The sequence below is a fragment of the Hippopotamus amphibius genome, chromosome 2, assembly GCF_030028045.1.
Source record: "Hippopotamus amphibius kiboko isolate mHipAmp2 chromosome 2, mHipAmp2.hap2, whole genome shotgun sequence".
NCBI classification, from domain to species: domain Eukaryota; kingdom Metazoa; phylum Chordata; class Mammalia; order Artiodactyla; family Hippopotamidae; genus Hippopotamus; species Hippopotamus amphibius.
Window position 1 is genome coordinate 229,565,183 of NC_080187.1, and position 24,517 is coordinate 229,589,699.

A 24,517-nucleotide genomic window follows, 5' to 3' on the forward strand; every position below is an offset into this window, starting at 1 on the left:
AAGGGGTAATTTTCTGTTCAAATTCATAATGTTTTTAAAAATTGAGCTTGTGTTTGTGTATGTCCTTTTATTTCATTTTTCACTTACTGTTAAAACTCTTCTGTATTTTACTATTGCAATCAATTGGAAATTTTTAAATCGGCCCTTCATCATACATAGTTTAAGAAGCACTGGGGTTCAGGAAACATCAAGTCTTTAGCTCCTTACAGGGTCGAGTGTGAAGCAAAACTGGAAAAAGTACACTCAAAGAGGCATTTTGAGTCATACTGTGAGGAATGGCTTTTTAAAGGTGATTTAAGTCTATTTGTGGGCTCAGAGAAGGCAAGGAGACGGGAAAGGATGGAAAGAGGAGCTGAAATAAGTGAACTCTTCTACGTGTTGGCTCTAATTTTAATTTTTTATTAGTACAGATGAAACAAAACGTGTCTAAGGGTCATGCGTGGGCCATTGGTTTGCCATGTGATTGATGTGAGCAGACGGGGCTGAGTTACTCAGCTGCACAGGCCAGGCAGGGGACCAGCGCTGTGGTCCCCAGGGTCCCAGAGGCCACGGAAGTGGAGCTCTGTCACTTAGATGGCGCAGGAGCAGTGAGATGTTTCCCAAGAACTGAGGGCAGCACAGCGCAGAGAACCCGGAGACTCGGCTCTGGGCCGGCAGTGGCCTATGCACCAACAACCAAAGACTGGGCAGCAATGAGAACGTCCCGGGGTACCGGGGGTGGAGGAGGGGGTCAGTGAGGACACTGACCCGCCACCCACTCCTCGGCACTTCTGAATGTCCCCCAAATTTAGGCACAGCCCTCGGAAATGAGAGCAAAATGGACTCTCGCTATCGTAAGTGGACAGTGATCGACCTTCTACCACACGTGCAAAGGAGGTTCAGGCAGAAATTCGGTTCACATGTGTGGACTGTTTTATTTCACTTTCTCCAGCAATGCTTGGATTGGACAGGCTGGGACTGGCTTTATATCCCGTGAGTGCTATCAAAGAGGCCTTTGCCAGAAGCAGAGCCGTACTTTTTAAAAAACAAACAAACAAACAAACAAATTCTAAATACTTCCTCACTGTGAGGCAAGCGTGAGAAAAAGGCAGCAGTTTTAAAGACACACACTCTGCTGAGCGCTGCAGCCTAGGGCTGCCGGAAAGTTGGGTTCAATGGGGAAAGAACTCAAACCCTCATTAACAATCTAAATGATTTATTCCTACATAGTCATCAGCAGGACCCACGAGGTCAGGTCTCAGGTCCCGGCAGCGCCGTCGGGGAGACTGCGTGATGACAGCTGGAGGGGAAGGGATGAGGGAGAAGGCTGGGCCCGGGCAGCTGACACGCGTGCCCAGCATGGCCTGTGAGGCACCCAACACGGAATTCCCGGGAGGCTGCTGCTCTCATCCGCCAAAGCTAAGTGAGGGTGACACAGCCAGCGTGAAAAACAAAGGGGAACGGAGCGTTCAAGCGCAGATGAGGGTGAAGAGCGAGGGTTTTCTCCCTTTTTATTAAACCCCAGTGGCAGGGGTTTACCATGGTAGGAGCACACTGACCATACTTCCCAGGGAGCTCTGTAAAAGAAAGAGCTGGTGCTTTTCCTGACCCGAGGAGAGCAACTGGGGCCAGGATCTCACCGGAAAATAGGAAAATCTGTTTGAATTAAAAGTCCCCATGGGAGAGCTGAGAAATATGTCTTGACCGATAGCGGCTGTATTTCTCCCTTTCTTTCTACTGTGCTTCTGCTCTTTAGAATTTATTTTACTATAATGGAAATATTATCCAAATGACCCTCCAGCCCTTCCAGCCGTGCTGAGTATGAGGGTGAATAGCTTATAGGAATGACGTCCCGTCACCCATAATGATGGCTGAAGAGAGGGGAGCAGGTCATCTTGCAGCAGCTAATCCCCTCTTGTAAACGTGATAATATACCCGACAGCCTGCTCTCACATCCGCCCCTGCGCCCTAACCACTGCAGCGGCCTCCTGACCGGCCTCCCGGCAGCTTGCTCCTTACCAGCTACACTCTGTTCTCCACCCAGCAGCCAGGAGGATCATAAAGCCCAAGTCGCAGCTTGTCACCCCGTTTAATACCATCAATGGCTTTCTTTTGCACTTAGAATGAAACCCACATTTCTTGGCCTCCAAGGCCCTGCAGACTGTGTCAAAGATAAACAAAGTCAGATGCTAAAGTGGTAAGGACAGATTTTAATCAGTAATACATTCTGCAAGAGGAAAGAGTCCATCGTGAATGGAACTCAACCTAGATTTTTTAAGGAAGCGCAAGGTTACAAAGGGCTAGTCAGTATAAGTGTGATTACGCTAGCTGTGTCTGCTGGCTGGCCACTCTGGAGGTTAGGATACTACCTTCCAATAGAGACTGAGAGACAGAGGCCTTATCCTGTCATGGCCAGAACAGACCGCACATTTTTTGACAGTCTTGAGTTTCCTTAGGTAGGTACTTGAAGTGGGGGCTAGGGTTATCTTAGGGATGTGGCCTTGAGTTGTGAGAAAATATGTTAGTGTTTGTTCAAGTCTTTATAGACCAAGTTTTGTTTTGTTTTGTTTTGTTTTTAACATTTTTGCTTTTTGTTTTGTTGTTGTTTGCTTTTTATTTATTTTTTGCTGTGTTGGGTCTTCATTGCTGCGTGCAGGCTTTCTTTAGTTGTGGCGAGCAGGGGCTACTCTTCACTGCAGTGTGCAGGCTTCTCAGTGCAGTGGCTTCTCTTGTTGCGGAGCACGGGCTCCAGGCACGTGGGCTTCAGTAGTTGTGGCACGTGGGGCTCTAGGGCACACAGACTTCAGTAGTTGTGGCACGCAGTCTCAGTAGTTGCGGTGCAAGGGCTTAGATACTCCGAAGCATGTGGGATCTTCCTGGACCAGGGATGGAACCCATGTCCCCTGCCTTGGCAGGCAGATTCTTAACCACTGTGCCACCAGGGAAGTCCCCAGACCAAGCTTAAGACCTAGTTGAGGAGGGGGCTCAGAGGAGCCTGGCTCAAGTTAGGCGGAAAAGAGAATCTTTGTCACCTGCCCTTTCCCTGCCATCATTCCCTCCCCACTTAACACCAACCCCCACACCCACCTGGCTCCTGCCCTCCTCCACCCTGCTCTGCCTTCAGCTCCACAGTACCATGCCCTTCCTGCCAGAGGGATTTTTTGCCCATGCTATTTTCTCTGCCTTTTTTTCCTCATTTCGGTATCCAGTAAAAGCTGATGTTTTATGACTCAGCCAGAAGGTCACCTCCTTCAAGAGGCCGCCTCTGGCCACCGTGTCTAAATCAGATTGCTTTCTGTTTGTCTCTATCTCCTTTGTCTTGTTGCTGTTTTCTGTCTCCCTGTTGGGCTGTAGATTCCATGAAGATGAAGATCAAATCTGTCTTCAACATCATTATATCCCCAGCATCTAGAGTGGGACCGATCAGATGCTCAATAAAGAGCTGCTGAAGGAAAGCATGAGTGAATGAATGAATGTTCTCCACCCTCGCCCAGGTCTGACTTGCTCCTAGACTGACCCCCCGTGAGTTACTTGGGGTTTACCTGTCATTTGAGCACAGAATAGTTCTGTGAGACTTTGAAGCAGAAGGTAGAGAATCTTGTGTTCCTGCATCAAAGTAGAATTTTACTTAAAATGTCCTAATATCTGAGAGCCAGTGCGGGATTAGGGCAGATCTGGAGGAGGTCCCCGTCCCCTCCCTTCTTTACAGCCTGCAGGCGAGCTCCAGTGCTGCGGTTTGCAGGGAGGATCCCTGGGACGTCGGGCTCCAACGTGAAGGCTGCATTTGGAGCTGACTTGCAGGACAATGCCCTTTACGAGATGATCAAAGCGTCTTTGAGAAACCTGACTTCCCAACACGACAGGGATCCCTGCCCAGCTCCTAGTATCCTGGGGAAAGGCCAGTTCTCAGAAATTTGAAAAAAGGAGAATTTAGCCAGTACTATGCTTAGTGAAATAAGTCAGACAGAGAAAGACAAATACTGTGTGATATCATTTAGATGTGGAATCTAAAAAATAAAACAAACTAGTGAGTATAACAAAACAGAAACAGACTCACAGAGAACAAACCAGTGGTTCAGTGGGGAGAGGGGAGAGGGGAGACAAGCTAGGGGCAGGGGATTAAAAGGTGCACACTGCTATGTGTAAAATAAATAAGCTACAAGGATGTATTGTACAGCACAGGGAATATAGCCTATATTAAATAACAACTATAAATGCAGTATAATCTTTAACAACTGTGAACCACTATGTTGTACACTGAAACGTATATAATATTGTGGTTCAACTACACCTCAATAAAATAATAATTAAAAATATTAGAAAAAAGGGAAATGACGAAGCCTATGTGGGTGATTCAGAGAATTAGCAAATCTACCTGAGGGCTCACTGGGGTGTTGCGAGGACAGAAGGAATAATGGTATCCACAGGAAATCTGCAAAGCAGATTATTTAAATGTATACGTTAATATGTGAGATCATAAGCTCTGCTTTATTCATCGCCTGCCTTCACCCACACATTCAGAGTTGGCTCTTCTATGACGTTTAGGGGAAGCTCCGTCAGAACTCTATCACCCAAATGTCCATCTCCGTTGCCCCCTCCCAACCCTGCTCCTCCAAACCCTTTCCTCGCTGCCTTATAGGACACGACACATTCCTGGTTTTCTTTTTCCTGCCAACCATCTTTCTCATGAAAGTCACTTTTCCATGAGTTTTCCTCTTACTCCCACTTAACTATGAATCCCGGATTTTCCTAGGACGCAGTCACTAGCCCTCTTTTCTTTCTGTGGTTTCTCAGGGAGCCCATCCTCATGGTTCAACTACAGCTTTACACTGACCTAGCCTGGACCACTGACTCAGGAGTGTTCACAGCTGCTAGTCAGGAAACATCATTTTCCCTCTACCCTCTGAGCTCTTGGCTGAGACCCCTGTAACAACAACAACAACAACAACGATAAAAACAGATTAACTAGAGAAAACCAAGTCATTTATTAATACGTGCAGCACGCCTCATGCAGGAGAACCTAAACCAAAAGTAACACAAATGGTGGTTTAGAATTCCAGCTTATAGAGCATCTTCAACAGAGAATGGTACATATGTAGAGAAATGACAGGATGGAGCAGTTTTAATCTTCCAAGGGCGGCAAACTAAGGAGGGAAGATAAATATATGGAAGGAAACTAACAGATTAGATTTGTTTACAGATTTCGCTGTTGCATCTCTGGGCTGATAAGAGTCTGTCTCTAGTAAAAGGAGAATTTATATCCTGCCTTCAGGCTGAAAAAAGCGGGAGCTTATTCTGGGTTTGCTGCTTCTCAATTGCCTTCAGCTCAAAATAATTTTTATGTCAAAGAGGCATATCTATTTTGCAGTAACATATTGTGGTTTCCTTCACATTTACATCAACCATCACCTCAGACTCAGTAGGCCCTGAACTTGATTCTGCATGTTCCCCAGTGGTTCACTTCTACCGGTGCTCCTGTTTCTATGCCTGCAACCCACCATTCTTCAAATCTCTGCTGTGTGACATTCCCGAGGGCACCTTTAAGCCATCCCCTTTTCATCCCATGCTGAGTCACTCCGGCTCTGGGTTGTTTCTTTTCTTTTTAAAATAAATTTAATTTATTTTTTGCTGTGTTGGGTCTTTGTTGCTGCATGCAGGCTTTCTCTAGTTGTGGTGAGCAGAGGCTACTCTTCGTTGCCATGCATGGGCTTCTCAGTGCGGTGACTTCTCTTGTCGAGGACCACGTGCTCTAGGCATGCAGGCTTCAGCAGTTGTGGCACTCTGGGCTCTAGGGCACACAAGACTTAGTCGTTGTGGCGCACGGGCTTGGTTGCTCTGTGGCATGTGGGATCTTCTCTGACCAAAGATCGAACCTGTGTCCCCTCCACTGGTAGGCAGAAGTCCTGGATTGTTTCTTTTAACTCTCTCTGGCATCTATCTTCATGTTAGGACTACTTCAGTTGCAAGTGACAAAACCCCAACCCAACCTCCATCAAGCACCTGAAGGAATTTATGGGCTCATATATCTGTAAAGCAAGACATTTTCAGGAATTGTCCTTTTCCACCTCTTGGCTCTGTTTTCATGTAGTTTTCATTGTCAGCCAAGCTTTTCTTCTGAGTATCACGTATGGAAGGTGAATGCTTCATGCTCCCTGCACGACTAAGGAAGTTTCAATTCATTCCCATTCCATTTCTACCATTAAAATTGAGCTTCACTGGCCTGCTTTTTGTTTTTAATGTTAAATCATGAAATTCCAGACCCTGGCCTTAAAAAAAGTCTTCATAATTAACAGAAGAGTCTAAGGGAGAGATGGAGATGTTCTCTCCCAGAGAAGAAGACCTCTCTACATTTACAACTTGTTGAAAAAGATCTGATTTAATGGAGCTTTAACTTGATAGCATTCATTAGAATATCAAACTTGTCTTTCTATGTGATGGAGACTTCCGTAGATATTCCTAAGTGTTACCAACTTGTTCAGTTCATTGTCTTTGGAAGAATAATTTGAACAAAAGGGTCTAGTAAAACTGCTAAGGCTTTAAAAAAATGTTGCATGTTGTGAAAATAACCTTCAAAGAGCAACCTGTATCTCTGATTTGTCGTCTTACTTGATAATGCATTGGCCTGGTAATAATGTTGAAATTGCCACCTCTGCATTTCTGAAACCATATGAACGCGTGCAAATATTCTAGGTTCTGTGAGCCATGTGTCTCTGTCACAACCATTCAACTCTACCCTCATAGCACCAGAGCAGCCAGGAAGCAAATGGGTGTGGCTGTGTTCCAATGCCACTGTACTTAGGGACACAAAATTTGAATTTTATATAATTGCCATGTGTCATGAAATGTTCTTCTTTTGGTTTTTCAGTTATTTAAAAACATATAAACCTTCCTTATCTCTCATTTGCACTGAATACTCTGTCTAGAACTGTCTTCCCCCATTTATTCATGGGGCTAACTCCTTTACCTCCTTACATCTCTATGTTTTACCTTCTCAATAAGGCCTAAACTGACTATCCTGTCGTTTCCCACTGCCCCCACTGTCCCCATCTCCCCTCCTATTCTGCGTATCTTGTTATGACTTTCCCATAGGACAACACCTTCTAAAATATGAAATAATTTACTTACTTATAACTATATTCTTTATCTTCCCTTGCCAGAAGGCAAGCTCTCCAAGGGCAGAGGTTTTGGTGTGGAAGTTCACAGGTGCATCCAAAATGCCTAGAAGACTGCCTGGCACACAGACAACACTGAACAACTTTGCTGAATAATTAAGCAGATGGATTAATAACCTCTCAAACCCCTGGTCCACTATTAGATCGGAGCTCAGGTCATTTAATAATGAAAGTCGATTTTCCCTTCTCAATGTAAATACATCGAGGGCTTAGTCTTCAGAAATAGAATTGTCTAAGATTCACTTCTTGTTGGACACTTCATTCAAGATAGGCCAAAGGACTCCTTCAAATGCAGGAAAAAAAGACAAAACAGTTTGTAAATAAAAAAGAGTTGAGGGCCTTCCTTGGTAGCACAGTGGTTAAGAATCCGCCTGCCAATGCAGGGGACATGGGTTCAATCCCTGGGCTGGGAAGATCCCACATGCCGCAGAGCAACAAAGCCCTTGTGCCCCAACTACTGAGCCTGTGCTCTAGAGCCCGCAAGCCACAACTATTGAGCCCACGTGCCACAACTACTGAAGCCTGCATGCCTAAAGCCCGGGTTCCGCAACAAGAGAAGCCACTGCACTGAGAAGCCTGTGCACCACAACAAAGAGTAGCCCCCACTCTCTGCAACTAGAGACAGCCCACGCAGCAGCAACAAAGACTCAACACAGCCAATAAATAAATAAGTAAATAAATTTATTTAAAAAAAAAAGTTGAACGCTTATAATCTGCTGTATGTCTTTTCCAAAATTAGCTTTATCCTCTGCTCGAGTCTGGTGGTCCCTGCAACATTCTGTGTGTCTGAATCCTCTTCCAATCTCCTCACACATAGGGGTGATGACCAGAGAGTTTCAAGTGCCTGATAACTTGTGCTCGAAATAGATGTGGTCAGGAGCCAACAACTTAGTTTCTTTTGCGTTAAAGAGTCAATTCCAGAAAACAAAATGCAAACGCTGCTTTCCCCCGCTTCTTAAAGAAATGCATTCTCGGCAGTTGCATGTAAGCATTCCTTTATTATTTTCCCTTCCCTGACTGGTCATTTTTCTTCTTATTTTTTTGGCTAGTATCTCATTAATTGCACGTTAATTAGACAGCTAGCATACACCCCAGTACGTGATTATAGCTGCAGCTCTGAGGCAAGACACTTTGGGATCTGGTTTTCCTGGTTCACTCAGTAAGCATCTCGTGTGGAAAACAGAGACTGTCTCGCAGTGCCTCCTTGAAGCTGCATGCTGACCTGACGGCACACTTCGTACGTCTCAAAATGCATCGCTTGCACACTCTAGATCATAAGTATTTCTCTACATGCCTAGCTTTGCTTTCATGCTCGAACGTCCTGAAACGAACTCATTCTCATGCCCCACGAATGCGAACGCAGTGTCTCATTATACGCCGCTGAAATGAAAGGAAACGTGTGGTGGGCTCACCCCGAAGGACTGAGAGCTCCCCGCAGTGCGGCGGGAGAGGTCCCTCCGGGTCAGGCCCTCGCCCGTGCGCGAGCCTCTGAGCGCGCGTCCCCCCCGAGCCTGCGGCGACGGCGGGCACCCTGACAGACCCGCGGCCCCGTCACGGCTGTGGCTTCCCCGGGGGCGCCTCCCGGCGCGCGGGAAAGGGCCCCTGCGAGAGGTCCCCGCGTCCGCGGCGTCAGAGGCGCGCCCAGGCCGCGGGGGGCACATCGTAATTAAAGGAACGGACGCGCACGCCGAGAACACCCGTCTGCACGAGCCAATACGCGGCGTGGCCGATGGCGGCGGTCCTACGCAGCCGTCCCCGGCCCGCGGTCCCCCGGACGGCGAGGACACCGGCGGGCGGACGGCTCCTCCGCCGCCGGCCGCCGCGCGCGCCGCTCGCCGGCGGACAATAAAGTTTGTTTGAGCGCCGGCGTGCGCCGACGTGGCCCCGCCTCCCCGGCCCGGGCCGCGATTGGTGGGCGGCCGCCGGCCGTACGCCGCGATTGGCTGAGGCGGCCGTCCTCTCGGGGCGCCGGGCGCCCGCCCGCCCTCTCGCCGCGTCGCCGGGGTCGCTGCCGCCCGCGCCGCCTCGCCGCCTCGCCGCGCCTCGCCTCGCCTTTCCCGGCCGCAGCCCGGGGGGGCCGCCGGAGCGAGCCGCGGGGACCATGTTCCGACGCAAGCTGACGGCCCTGGACTACCACAACCCGGCCGGCTTCAACTGCAGAGGTGAGGCGGCGGCCCCGGGGCCGAGCGCGGCGCGCGGGCCGGACGCGGCCTTGTGTCCCCGGACCGCCCCGCGCCCTCAGCGCCTCAGCATCTCGCCTTGCAGCGTAGCCTCTGGGCGCACGCTCCCCGGGCGGCGCAGGGCCGGGAGCCGGGGGCGGCGCCGCGGGGCGTGAGGACGCGGGGGCCGCCCCCCGGGAGCTGAGGGGTGGGGGCGGGGCCGTCGGAGCCCGTCGCGCGGGCCGGGCCGCAGCCGGGACGGAGGCCGGGCCGCGCGGCGTCGGGCGGGCGCGTGTGGCCACCGGCTGCTTGCGGCGCGGGGCCGGTGCGCGCGCGAGCGGGAGAGCGGGGCGCGGGGGCCTCGCGGCGGGGCCTTGCTCGCGGGGGAGCCGGCTGCCCGCCGCCCGCGCGCCTCCGGGGCGCTTGGCCTGCGGTGGCCTCGCCAGGGGGAGAGCGGGCCGGCGCAGCCCGGCCCGTCCAGGCCACGGTGGACTTCCCGGGACCTGGGGGGGAGGCCCGAACTGGAACTCAAGCTCGAATCCTGTGATCGGAAATAACTCCCGAGCAGGCTGACCGTGGTTTGTTGGTCTCCTGTGGACGCGCGTCGACGTACGGAATCTTGTTTTTCTGCTCTGCCTTTTATTTAACAGAAAAAGAAAAGGTTCCGTGGCAGTAGAGCTTAGATCTGAACTTGACTCTTTGAGCCTCAGTTTTTTCACGGGTGCAGTGGGGATATGACCTACCTCAAGAAGGAGGGCGAGGATTAAATGAAACAACACATGTACTTTTCCGTGGATGCGTTTCGTGTGCCCTCACGGTACATGACAGTGGTAGTCGGTATCATCTTTCTGTGCGTCATTTAATGTCTTGTACTTTCCTATTGATATAAGTCCAAGCTTGCCCAGTCCTTCTTTCCCCCCTTCCCCATAGGAACTGGAATGATAACTGACACTTAAATAGCAAAACTGAGTGCCAGACACTGCTTTTATCCTTAAATATTTATTTAATCTTCATAACAACCCTTTGAGGTAAGTCTTACTATTACTCCCCATTTTGTAACTCGAGAATCTGAAGCACCGGTTCTGAGAAATTTTAGGTAATTAGCCCAAGTTCACACAACCACTAAATGTCTAGAGCCAGAATTTGAATTCAGGCCAGGATATGAACATAAGCTAATCCAAAGTTTGCACTTTCAACTTCTTCTTCAAGGAGCTCACGTAACATAATTTTGGAGTTTAAAAAAAAAAAAATTCTACGAGACTGTGGAGAGGGAAGTGTTTTACCTGTTACCTACTGCTTTTCGTGATTTATATGGTGTTTTTATTGCAGATGAAACAGAATTTAGAAACTTTATTGTTTGGCTTGAAGACCAGAAAATCAGACACTACAAGATTGAAGACAGAGGTAATTTAAGAAACATCCACAGCAGTGACTGGCCCAAGTTCTTTGAAAAGGTAATGCATTAGAAAGTAAAATAAAATGTACAGAGAGCTTCTCTAAAAATTATATGAAGACAGACAAGCTTAAAATTAGTGTTCTTTTAAAATAAATAAAAATAATGATCAGTGTTAGAAAAGCTAGATTTCAGGGATTTAACTTGTTTCCTACTGTATTTTGTTGTTTTTAAAGCAAATTATATTATCTCTTCCTACCAAGAATTCAGTATTAGATAGAAATAGTATGGTGAATCATTAGGTGTGAGGGTGGAGGGGAGTATAGAGTAGGCTGAGGAGAGAGGCAGGCTCCTGCGGTAAAGAGTTTGAACTTGACCCAACTAGGAAGGTATCACAGTTTTAGGTGATATGATTGGACTAGTCTTCCTACTCCTCACCTTTCCCAACCAATCCCTGGCTTCTTGAAACTGTCAGCTTTAAGCTTGTGTAGCTGGAGAGGAGACCCTTATCCCCAGTACTTAGATGAGTGCCTGACATACAAGAGAAAGACCTGTTTGTTTCATGAATATATATATATATTTGTATACATATATGTGTATGTATATAACTGAATGATGCATCAATATTCATTTCTGCATTTTTTTCTATAGCAAAACTTAACTCTATTCACATCCTTTAGGGCCCTATACCTGACTAGCTCGCTACCCATTGAAAACTAGCTTTATAGACCTATTAACTAATAAAAGTAATAGCACAAATAAACACTCAAAAAAAATTGTTTTGTCCAGAAACACTGAGACTTCTTAAATAAACAGTGACACATATTCTATAAATAGTAAAAATGACCAAAATCAGAATTTTTACATTACATTAAAAATGTAGCAGAAATACACTTAGAGAATATTAAAAATAACACTGACATGCTAGAAAACTAAGGTTATGTCTTGTTTTTGTTTATATTCAACATACACAGTTGTCCCTTGTTATGTACAATAGAAATAATCCTTAAAAAGATCTGTGTGTATTATTTTGGTGGCTGGAATAAATTTTTCTGTTGACCTAGATTAATTTTAGTAACATTTGTGCAGAAAATAGAGTTGTTTTCAAATTAGAATACAAATTACATTTTACAGTATCATTATTTACAGTAAACATTTTTATCGCGTTTATTATTTCGATGAGATCTTTTCCTTTAAGAATATGAAAAGTGACTAAATTTTTCATACTGGAACAGTGTGTTTAGGTACCTAACTTTCTCCTTTTATGAATTAGGGGATTGTGTAAGTTACATACTGCCTCTGTGACAGCGGGCAAGTTTATTAACCATTCTGTGGCTCAGTATTGTTATCAATAAATGGGGATAACAGTGGTGTCTGTCTCATGGGGTGGTATGTGTGGTAAATGAAGTATACCCATGTGCATGTTCACAGAGGTGCCTGGCCCATGGCAAGTGCCATATGTTCATTAATTTCCCTGCCTCTACTACTGTTATTGCTACTACTGGATTATTTTCCTTTGCCCTTAAAAAGTATTTTTCAAAATTTTGATAGGCTTCTTAAGACTGAAATATATGGTTAGGATTTTATATTCACTTACATCACATCTTATGGCCCACTCGTGTACAAGACAGTACAGAGTTCCACATGTGGAAGGATATTGAAGAGTACAAAAAACTTTCTGGTGAAAAACTCCCAGAAATGACAGTAAAGTAATATCACCTAAAGATAAATATTTTGGAACTTATGCAGATATTATCCTTCAAGGTGGTCTCTTTGGAATGATGATGCCATTGCTTAAAGCGTAGTTGAAACTTCTTGTGGAATTACTTTTAGATCAGAGACGTCTTTTGAATATCCTTAATGTTGACAGTTTTTTTTATACTTTGAAGGTGGGTTTGCTTTTTTGCATCATGACTAAATCTTGTGAATGAGGTGCTTTTTTTTTAAAGCAGGGTAATAAAATTTTTGGTTAGACAACAAATTATGGCTAAAAATGCTGATTCATTAATTATCCCCAAAAGGATTTCCAAAAAGGAATTCCAGAAGTTTTGAGTAACAGCATGGTTGGGGAAATTAGATTTTAAGTTCTTACGAGACTCATTTTAAGGACATACTCATTTGAATATGCAGCTTCTGACATTTATTCAAAATGCTTGTGTGTCACGTGGCTTATTCTATTTAGAAGCATTTCCACAATATGAAAGCTAAGGTTTAGATAATAATTGGTTTGGTTTTTTGTTGTTTTGGTTTGTCTTGGTTTGGTTTTTTGGTATATCCTCCTTTTTAAAGTCCTTTTTATTTAACTGCTGTATGTGTATTGAGACCTGGAATCAGAAAGTTTAGATTCAGGTCCTCCATTTAAGTTGTATAACTGTCAGCAAGTGTTGACCTCTAGGCTTCAGTTTTCTCACCTACAAAATGAAGTTATCCTAGATCAGTGGTGCCCTATCTGGAATCCGCAAAAGTAAAAATTTCAAAAAGCATGATGGGAATACTTCATTTTTTTTCCTAAGTGGTACTCTTAAGTGTTTCCTTCCTTTGGGTTATATAATTGCATCAAAGGTTTAGTAATAGAAATGTTATAAGAAAATCTTAGAGATCCAAACTAAGGTCTCTTTCAGTGGTACCATTTTTTAATTTGTGACTTTATACTAATAATGAAACCAGACTTTTTTTTCCCACCTCACAGTATCTCAGAGATGTTAACTGTCCTTTCAAGATTCAAGATCGACAAGAAGCAATCGACTGGCTTCTTGGTTTAGCTGTTAGACTTGAGTATGGAGATAATGGTATGTTTTGTGGGGAATGTGTGTTTTAAAGAGAGGGAAAGGAAAGGTGGGAAAGGAGTGTGAAAATGTAGGGAACTTGCCAGTTTGTCTTACATTATTTTACCTTTGGTTCATTTTAAGTTTTATACATCCTCATCTCACTTTACAGCATCTATTTAAAAATTTACTTTATGTAATCGTTTTTCTGTATCCAGCTCCCAAATTGTCTAGGAAAGAATTTTCTTTTTTAAAATTAGAGAGTCTCCTTATTATCATAAGATGTTAAAAGCACTGGTTTCCATTGGTATGTAGATTTTTCTTTTAGAATTTGAAGATGATGTCTTCTGAAGAAGGCTAGCTGAATGTCTTCTTACAAAGTCACATTACTTTGGTGAATTTGCCATCTTTCACAGTCTGTACCTTAGCCTTTCAAGTTCACTTGTTGCTACTGTCCCAGAATTGATAGAATTTCAAGTGTTGGTTGCAGCAGGTAATTTCACAAGAGAAGAAATATACATCTAATGCAAATATGCACTATAGACCAAAATACATTTATTATTAATGATTAATGTTATTTTATTACAGATACATGTATCATTGGAAGGTTTTGAATGTTAGTACCTACAGTGAAAATAATTTTCCAGTAAACTCTTTTCTCTCATTAGGCCATTTCATTTTGAAAGGCCGGCTAATATCTAATTGTAAGATCCAGTTATCTTATCTTACCTCCATCCTCTGCATTTATGTTCTCTTTCATGGGACTGTCAGTTCTAGTCCTTTTAATCCTTTGCATTTGAAGCCTTTTTAGTGTCTTTGGTCTCTCCCTTTTCCTCCCATCCTGTTTCATACATTTTTCCTTTGGCTGTTGTATCCTTCCTTCTCCATCCTCACTGCGGTTGTCCTGATTCAAGCTCTTGTCACTTTTTCCTGAGATTATTGTAAAACCTTTCATACTAGTCTCCCATCTGTGTCGCCTGCTGATCTCATCCACATGGCCCACCAAGCTAATTTTTTGAAACAAAAATGTTTTAGAATGCTACGCTTTGTTTCCAAAGGATAGTTCCTTTTATATATTCAGAAACACCATTGCTTTCTTATTTAACCCTACACCTTTTAGAGTCATTCGCCACTTTCCATTTTGCTTATGTCTTACTTGCCCCACTGAATTGTAAGCTGAATCTCAGCTTTGTTTCCTTCGTGGTACCTCTGTTAGTTTCCTACTGCTGCTGTAACAAATTACCACAAACTCGAGACTTAAGACAATTTACTGTCTTATAGTTTTGGAGGTCAGAAGTCCAACATCTGTATTAGGACTGAAGTCAGTTTGTCAACAGAGTTGGTTCCTTTTGAAGGCTCTAGGGGAAGATCTATTTCTTTGTCTTTTCCATTTCTAGAGGCTGCCTGCATTCCGTGTCTCTGGCCCCTTTATCTTCAAATCTAGCAGCATATCATCTTCTTAGCTGTCTGTGATTCTGCTTTCATTGTCACATCTTCTCTGACTCTGATCTTCCTGCCTCTTATAAGGATGCTGTGATTACATTGGGCCCACCTAGATAATCCAGGGTAACCCCTCACAGCCCCAATTGCAAGGTCTTTAATTTAGTCACATCCACAAAGTCCATTTTGCCATGTAAGATACCGTATTCATAAGTTCCAGGGATTGGAATATGGACCTTTTTTGGGGGAGAGGGATCAGTCATGATTCTCTCTGCCATAGTACCTGACATAGTTTCTTGTGTGCAGTAGCTGTGCTTATCAACTTGAATAAATGCTTGGTAAATTCAGTATATGAACGTTTACATGTACTGGTGTGGAGCATCAACCAGCTGTTTTTGCTGGTTTTTCACTCTTAAGTTTCAGTTGCCTTATGGCAGAAATCTTAAGGAAAGCTCAAAGACTTTTTCTTTACTGTGGAGCCTTTAGCAAAATCTGCCTGTTCTGGTCTGAGTTGGTAGGAACTCAATTAGTTAATTTGCAACAAAGTATTCTCCAGCTTTTCAAGTGTTTTTCAGCTATTCCCACCTAAAGTTGTAGCCACATCCCAGTTTGTTTCTATTTTACCCTATTTTATAGCCCATTTGTCCCACTTGTATAATACTTCAACTTAGGTTACCTGGGGTGTGCCAAGAGCAGTAGGTGCCCTGTGAGTGTGTATCCTTGTAGCTGGCTGGACCTGATAAGTACAGTTACTTCTCAGCCATAGCATGGTCTTTCTCAGTGTATAAAAGAAGATTGAGTTTGTATGTGAAACGCTGCCCTTAATCGGTAGGAGGCACTGTTGTTCTTTTATAGTTTTACATGAATAAGTTGCATTCTTCTTGACTTTTAAGTTATTTTAAATTTTTATTCTTATTTGGTGAAACTGTTGTGAATTTTTATTATTTGTGCCTTAACATTTTTTGAAGCCTTTTGCTAACTTGTCAATTAAGGTGATTAAACTCTGACTTAAATTCTTTTAACTTTTTTGACATAATTTTAGATTTACAGAAAGGTTGCAAGAGTAGTAAAAAGAATTTTTCCATCCTCAGATTCTGTAGATATTATTAACATTTTACTTCCTTTGCCTTACCCTTCTCTCTCTCTCTATATATACACACATATATACTCCTAATTTTTTTCTAAACCATTTGACACTAAGTTGTAGATGATTTCTCTTTTGTCCTTAAGTACTTTAATGTGCATTTCCTATAAAAAGTTGTTGTCTTACATTTATCAAAATCAGGAAATTAACTTTCTTTCCTGTTATCTATAGATGTTACTCACATTTCACCATTTGTCTCACTGTTCTTTATGGCAGAAACAAGCAAACAAAAACCTCCAAAGCAATCCTGGATCTCCTACAATCTGGAATAGTTCGTCTTTGTGTTTCAGGACACTGACGTTTATTTTGTATGGTGTCCTTCAGTTTGAGTGTGTCTGATGTTTCCTCATGTTTAGATTCAGGGTTTGTAGTTCTGTTAAGAATAACACAGAAGTGATGTCGCGTTCTTTTAAGTGCATCATATCAGGAGGCATGTGTTAGTGATACGCCTGAATACTGGTCATTTGTTCTGATCACTTGGTTAAGCTTTCTTCTGTGTAAAGTTACTATTTTCTCCTTTTAAATAAATATGTATCTTGTGGAGAGATACTTTGAGATGATTTCTGTGTTTTTCTTCCTCAAACCTTAGCTGTAGCATCCATTCAATGATTTTTGCCTGAGTCAATTATGTTGATTATGATGACCAGAAGGTGTTTTTCTAATTTCTTCATTCCTCTACATTTATTTTTTGGCTTTCCACTATAAGGAAGAGCTTTCCCTTCTCACCAATTTGTGTTTGTTTGTTTGATTATTCAAATCAGCATAGATATGTAGATTCTTATTTTGTTTAGTGGGTCTTAATCCTTTTTTGTCATCAAGTTTTTTGATGTTTACACTATTCCAGATTTGGCCAGTAGCTCCTTTAAGCTAACTGCTGTCTGACTTCAGTTTTAATGCTTTTATTTTCCCTTTTTTTTATTAGCAAATCATCAAGCACTATAGCCAAAGATGGCATTTTGGGCATTAAGTTTAGTGAATTACTATTAAATATTTTTATTTGTAAAGTCTTTAAAATATTATTATTTAGTATATTTCAAGTAAAAGTCATAAAATCTCCTTTTGGAATTCTTCATTTTAAGTCTGCATAAAGTAAGTTTATGTTTGTATATGATGGTGTATTTGAAGTGCTGCTTTTTTTTAGAAAACAAGGTTTTTGGTTTTGTATACTGCATTCAAAAGAAGGTTTGAGAAGAAACTTATTAGTGAGTTTGTATTTAACCTCATGTGACCTATGCTTAGCCTACTCCCCTTCTTCTACCCCTACCAAGTGTCAGAGGAAGCTGAAAAGCAGACTCTCCTAAAATTTAGATAGTGTTTGAAATGTTTTACTTTAAGAAATGTTAATGAAAAGATATTTGTGTCAGATAATCATTTTAACTTAAGAAGCTAGTCACATTGTCTTCTAGTAAATTTTTTTTTATAGCAAAAACAAAACTTTTTTTAACCCTTGAGTTGTCTTATGCTTATAACCAGTTTGGTTCAGTTGAATTCAGTAAATAAGCAATGCTTGTTTTACCTTAAGTTGAAGTGCTACAAAGTGTATTTTTGCCTATTTTTATAGCTGAAAAATACAAGGACTTGGCACCTGATAATACAAAAAATGCTGACAACGCAGCTAAAAATGCAGAGCCATTGATCAATTTGGATGGTAAGTTTATAAATGCATAAAAATGATCGTCTGCAGTTTTGGTTTCTTAAGTATTTTTTACCTCCTAGAATGAAGTCTTGGTTTATTTGGTTTTAGTAGATTAAGAACATTTCATGCAGACATTTGTGTTGATATTTTATTCTCTGTGCTGTTTTTTATTGTCAGTTATAGTGTGCTTTTGTTTTAAATCTGAAATTTAAAATGCTCTTCTTTTATCTATTTTGATTTGTATTTAATCATGGTGGTGATTGTTTGCCTTCCTGGATGCAGAAAATATTTTTTCTAATCTAATGACATTGTGAGACAACTGTTAAAATTTTTCAGTTTTAAATCCCAGATGTCTTTAAGTAACTCCTCCTTTTAAAAGTATTAAGATTCTAATTACTTAGATTATAATATGTTAAATATTCTTTCACTGACTGTGACCTGTAATTTATGAGTTACCTTTATGAATTAATAAGCTGCTTGGATGCTCTAGAGCTGCTGCTTGGAGAAAAGGTTTTGGGAAAACCGTCCATTGAAGGGAATCTGTGTATGAAAATTAATAGCTTTGGGAAGAAAGGTTAATTAATAGTGCTACCTAAATGGGCCTTACAGAGAAAGTTACAGGACCAACCTCATGTGAGTTAATTTAGTCATTTATTGGATTGTTCATTTTGGTAGATTAGTAGGAAAACCATTGATCTCATCAGTTTACTTAAGTGATGATACCCCATACTGCTTTTGTCAGCAGCAATTTTAGAAATTAAAGAGATTTGTTGTTACTAGAAAATAAAAATTTTTTGTTTGTTTACATATACGTCTGTAATTATATCCTTGCAGAGCTGTAAGTTTGCATTTTTAATCTTTTGTAGTAAATAATCCTGATTTCAAGGCTGGTGTAATGGCTTTGGCAAACCTTCTTCAGATTCAGCGTCATGATGATTACCTGGTAATGCTTAAGGTCAGCTTCATATTCTTGATTTTTGATAAAAACTGTATAGAATTTTAAAAACTCTTCATTTTCTAAAAGTAACTGTGTTTGATATTTAAATCTATGGTTGAATGAGTAAAATGTGGAGGAATGTGGGACATAAAGCAGATTTCATGAATTCATTGGTTTTAGATTACCTAACAGCTAATAGCAGAGTGTTTACTGTGTGCCTGCCACTGTGCTAAATCCTTTGCCAAGATGATCTCATTCAGTCCTCCCAACAATCCTAGAGGTAGATGCTAGTATCTTCTTTTTTTTTATTGAGATTGTGTACTTGAATTTTGCAGATGCTGAGGGTTTAAAAGAACCCCCAGAGCAGTTTTTTGTTTTGTTTTGTTTTGTAAATTTACTTATTTTTTTATTGGCTGTGTTGGGTCTTCGTTGCTGCACACGGGCTTTCTCTAGTTGCTGCGAGTGGGGGCTACTCTTCATTGTGGTGCGCAGGATCCTCACTGTAGTGGCTTCACTTGTGGAGCACGGGCCCTAGGTGCGTGGGCTTCAATAGTTGTGGCACACGGGCTTAGTTGCTCCGTAGCATGTGGAATCTTCCCAGAGCAGGGCTCGAACCCATGTCCCCTGCATTGGCAGGTGGATTCTGTTTTGTTTTGTTTTGTTTTGTTTTGTTTGCTTTTTAATTTTATTTATTATTTTTGGGGGGGTACACCAAGTTCAATCATCTGTTTTTATACACATATCCCCGTGTTCCCTGTCTCCCTTGATTTCCCCCCACCCTCCCTCGGGTCCCCACCACCCTCCCCGTCCCAGTCCTCTAAGGCATCTTCCATCCTCGAGTTGAACTCCCTTTGTTATACAACAACTTCCCACTGGCTATCTACTTTACAGTTGGTAGTATATATATGTCTGTGCTACTCTTTCGCTTCGTCTCAGCTTCCCCTTCACCCCCCGCCCCCTCCCAAACCTCAAGTTCGCCAGTCCATTCTCTGCTCGGCAGGTGGATTCTTTACTACTGCGCCACCTAGGAAGTCCCGCTAATATCTTTTTAAAATATGTACATGAAGAAGCTGAGACTTAAAGATAATAGATAAATAATGAAATAATGTTCAAGCTGACATAGAAAATAAATGATAGGATTTTAATCTAGGCACTTGACTTTATGGTCCATTCTTTTTTTTTTTTTTTTTTTTTTTTGGCTTCAGGGCATTTTGGATCTTAGTTCCCTGACCAGGGATTGAACCCATGCCCCCTGCATTGGAAGCACAGAGTCCTAACCCCTGGACCGCCAGGGAAGTCCTGGTCCATTCTTTTTCCTGTATCACCCCACTTCTCTTTAATCAGTCCTTTTAGAGATTCATGGTCTGTATTCATAAGATTGTGGAAAATGCCAAACTTCTAATGGTGAATTTGGTCAGAAACATCTAATATCCCCAAATCTCTTTGAGGAATGAATGTTTCTGTCCTCCAAGCCCCCCATCCTAGATAGGCCACTCAGTTCATACCTTCCAGCAGGGAAGCCTATGGTCTAAAAGATGTCTCTTATTTCTAAGAGGAAAAAATACACTCATGCTTCAGAAGATCTCTGTCAACTAATTACGATAGTCTAGTGGGGGGAAGGGGAGGGGCAGGGGAGTGGTACTTAAGATACCAGACTTGGAAGTTATTTTAGAAATTACATGATTTTATGAGAAATTAAAGAGCTTTAAATTACTTTGTAGGAAATTGAATAATTTTACTCTACCCACAAGAGATCATAATTTATTCTACTTTTTAGAATTATATTTATAAATGACAGTTGTAATACGAGAAGACTATTCTACTCCTAGATTATTATATAATTCTCTACACTGAATCTGAATGTTAACTCAGATTTTCTCAACTCACATCGGATGCCAAGAGACAAAAAGTTTTTAGTGAAGTTTAGCTCTTTCAAAGGCTTGTTCCTTACTCAGGCAATTACAGAAATTGCTTTGGAATAGTTGTAATGTGGTCATGTCAGCTTTAATCATAAAGTGAGTGAGAGGAGAACAGACAGTGCTGGCATCTTTGGGATACTAAAGTACAATGTAAGTCAGTTATGATTAAAAGCTTTATAAAATTCTAATCCTAGCTGCATGTTTGTCCTTTTGAGTTATTTTAAGAAGCATTCAAACAATACATGACAATATGGAAAACACCCATATTGCAGGTGTGAGAATCAACACATTGTTTGGCAGCTGGACTGTGTGAAGACATTTGCAATCACTGTTAGATTGGTTTAATTATTCTTTTTCAAATGTAGCATTTGGTTTGTTTTTATTTTTATTTTTTTAAGCTCTTTATTGGAGTATAATTGCTTTACACTGTTGTGCCAGTTTTTGCTGTAAAACAAAGTGAATCAGCTGTATTTATACATATATCCTCATATCCCCTCCCTCCTGCGACTCCCACCCTCCCTCCTTATCCCAGCCCTCTAAGGCATCACCCATCATGGAGTTGATCTCCCTGTGTTATGCAGCAGCTTCCCACTAGCTGTCTATTTTACATTTGGTAGTGTTTTTATTATTAAAAATAATTTTTCAAGTTTTTCACACTTTATTTTGGGGTTATAACTGTCATCCACTAATTAAAATTCCATTAAAAAATCTTACATTTTGAGTGTGTGCAGGTGCATATATGCACTTGTGTCTGCAGTGATAAAATGCCTAGATAATGAAAAAAAGCAATGTGTCCTCTGAAAGATCCAAGAACATTTTACTGTAATAAAGTGAAGAAAGCAGGAACAGTGTGCATGATCTGCCGCCCTTTGTGTCAAAGGTTGTGTGTGGTCATCATTTGATTGAGGCCTTGTGAGTGTACACAAGGATCTGGTAGCAATAATTGTTTTCTGAAAGGATGGCTGAGGCTTGGGTAGAAAGGAGACCTGCTTTTCCACCATGTATCCTTCTTTATTTAAAAATTTTTTTTTACCACACAAAAAGTACCTATTCAAAAAACGTAGTTGTTATGAACATAATTCCACATTATTAAATATTAGAAGTGAAAACTTTCATTACAATAGCTATTTTGTTTCTTTTTAATTTGCTGGGGAGTTTATTAATGAACTAGGTATTTCTAAATTAGGCATCCTTATTCTGTAGACTCAGAGAAGAAAAGGTAACAAACAGCCAATAAAAAGTAAAAATATTATTTTGGGATTTCTTAGGCAATTCGCATTTTGGTCCAGGAGCGCCTGACACAGGATGCAGTTGCTAAAGCAAATCAAACGAAAGAGGTACTTTTTTTAAAATTTATTTAAATAAATTATAAATTAATTATTACTGAAAGTTTCTTTGGGTTGTCATGAGTTTGCACTTTGCCTGAGAATGCTTAAGGTATCTATTCTGTGTTAGAACTGCCCAGAGAAAGAATAGCTTACTTCAGTGGGATTGAATTTGATTCTGAAGCAAATTGTATCCAGTTGTTTTTGAGTGAAAAACCAACTTCAGGTTTATCTCACTCATTACTTTTAAGAAGCAACATCCACAGTCTACCAGTACAGAACCACTGCATGTGCCCAGTTAAAGTTTATTTGAAAGAACTTACACTTGTGAAATTTACTGGGTTATTTTGACTAACTGCTGAAAAACAGGACACACCTCTTCTTTGTTAGTAATTCATTTTCTTTTTCTACATGTCTGTCTTCACCCTTTTGTTTCTTCAGAGAAATCTCATTGTTTCCTAGCATAAATCATAAGAAAGTAACTTGTTAATAATTCTAGGATATGTTTTAGGAGAACATACCAGATATCCAAGTGCCCCCATAGTCTCCTTGACTGGGTCACTGCAGAGAATGTTCTCGGGGTTGGCAGCTGCAGGTGTCTGATAATGCCCCTTCCTGTTACACAGATGTGTTGGGTACAGCCTGCATTCTGGACTGTGGTCCTTCTGTTGTGCCTCCCTCACCCTCCAATTCCCCAGTGTCTTTTGTCCTCTGACCCCATCTGTATTGAAGCCCAGAAGTATTAAAGAGTTATTAGTGCCAGGGCAGTGTAGTCCCCTCTGAAAGACACTTAGTTTCTTTTAAAGGTTTCTGTTGGCTTATTAATCATGGATGAGTCAGGCCACTGGAAGTTGAATTAGAGAGCAGCTTATCTCACCCACACTGTAGAACAGACAGTAGATTGTCCTGGCATACTAAAATCACTCGCTCATCGTTCAGCAAAACTAGGCCTTTGGTTTGGAAGGCAGTGCAGAAAAGGCCATAGCCAAATCTCTGCTCTTGTCTGCAAAGTAAAATTCAGTTTACTTTCAATGCTTCAAATAAATCTGAACTTTAGTGTCATCTCAAAAGATACTATGCTATAATAATACAGTGAAAGAGTTCTATAGTTGAGAGTTTTTATTTGCAGTCATTCATAACTAGCATCTGGAGCATGTGGTCATCTTCAGGGGTACCTGTTCCTAGGCGGTCTGTTGGCAGATGAAGGGAAAACGGAACCTCTGGTACCAGACTGACACAGAAAGCTACTCAAATAAAATTCTACTCTAGTTTTTTGCTCACAGAATTTTCATACCCCTTTGTTTCTTCACATATATAACATATTACTAGTGATTTTAAAGCATTTGGAGTCTGGGTAGATTTGTATTAATAGTCAAGAAGTGAGTAGTGACAGCTTAGCATTTGTAACATTGAAAATATAGTAGTGACTTTTTTAAAAAACTGGTAATGATTTTATACAGTATAATCAGCAGGAAGTCTAGATAGACTGCCTGTCCTCATTTTTTGATAGTTACTGTGAACTTATCGGCTTGGCATCACCATAGTCACCATCTTTGGTATTGCAGGTGCTGACTGGTTAGCTAAGTGGTTTAGATTCTGTTCATTTTCCTAGACTATTTCAAAGTAACCTTTAAATGAACTGTTGAAAGTTAATATATAGATAATTTGGTAAACATCATGCTTGCAGAAAAAAGTTATGTATATTTTAGATTTGTGCAATCCAAAAAGACAAGGTAATGTGCTCAGAAATAAACTTACTTGAGGAAAGTCTTATTAAAAGTAGTCCTGTTTGCCTGGTACACTGCTACTTACTATAACTGAAATGGGACAGTAGCAGCCCTGCTCAGCCTTCCGTCCATAGCAGTAGTGACAGCACTTCTGCAAAAAGGAGCTATTCTTTTATATGCCTGATCTTAAAGGGTTGACTGTGTTATGGAACTAGCTTCCCACTACATGTAGAGGCCATTCTTTCCTAACTGATTGTAATAGGAAAAATCTCACTCATCAGAAGGCAGATTTAAAGAGAAAATTCTCAAGCACCTTGCTACTGCAGCTAAAAGGGTTAAAGTAACAGAATAGCTAGCTGCTTTGCAATCTGAGGTGAGAAAATATGAATCTATAACTATATAGTCTGATTTTTGTCTTTTTTTCTTAAGGGCTTGCCTGTTGCTTTAGACAAGCATATTCTTGGTTTTGACACAGGAGGTAAGTGATTTTGTTTGAATTCAAACTCCTTTTAGAGACAGCAAATATTTGGGGGGAATGAGTGAATAAATGCAACAGTTATTGATTCATGTATTTCTTATGCAACAGACGCAGTTCTTAATGAAGCGGCTCAGATCCTGCGACTGCTGCATATAGAAGAGCTCAGAGAGCTACAGACAAAAATTAATGAAGCCATAGTAGCTGTTCAGGCGATTATTGCAGATCCAAAGACAGACCACAGACTGGGCAAAGTTGGGAGATGAACGTTTTAGGATTTCAGCTTCTCACCTACTTGGTACAGTTGGGAACCGTGTACGCTTTGGCATGTGTTTGGAAATGTCATGTTTTCAAGGGAAGAATCCCAGAAAATTGACTGTGTTCTAGAGATTTATCATCATTGCTTTTTCTTTAATAAAGTTGGGAAGGTGATTTTTTTTTTTTTT

General features: G+C 41.5%; 1 protein-coding gene across 1 annotated transcript; it reads left to right on the forward strand.

Moving 5' to 3' along the window:
• The first annotated feature begins 9,129 nt into the window (after positions 1 to 9,129).
• On the forward strand, positions 9,130 to 24,503 carry RTRAF (RNA transcription, translation and transport factor). Its single transcript, XM_057723871.1, has 8 exons — positions 9,130 to 9,313; positions 10,640 to 10,764; positions 13,393 to 13,492; positions 17,614 to 17,700; positions 18,555 to 18,643; positions 21,813 to 21,881; positions 24,026 to 24,074; positions 24,183 to 24,503. The coding sequence occupies exons 1-8, from the start codon at positions 9,253 to 9,255 to the stop codon at positions 24,335 to 24,337; spliced, it is 735 nt and encodes a 244-aa protein (XP_057579854.1). The 5' UTR covers positions 9,130 to 9,252; the 3' UTR covers positions 24,338 to 24,503.
• The last annotated feature ends 14 nt before the right edge of the window (positions 24,504 to 24,517 follow it).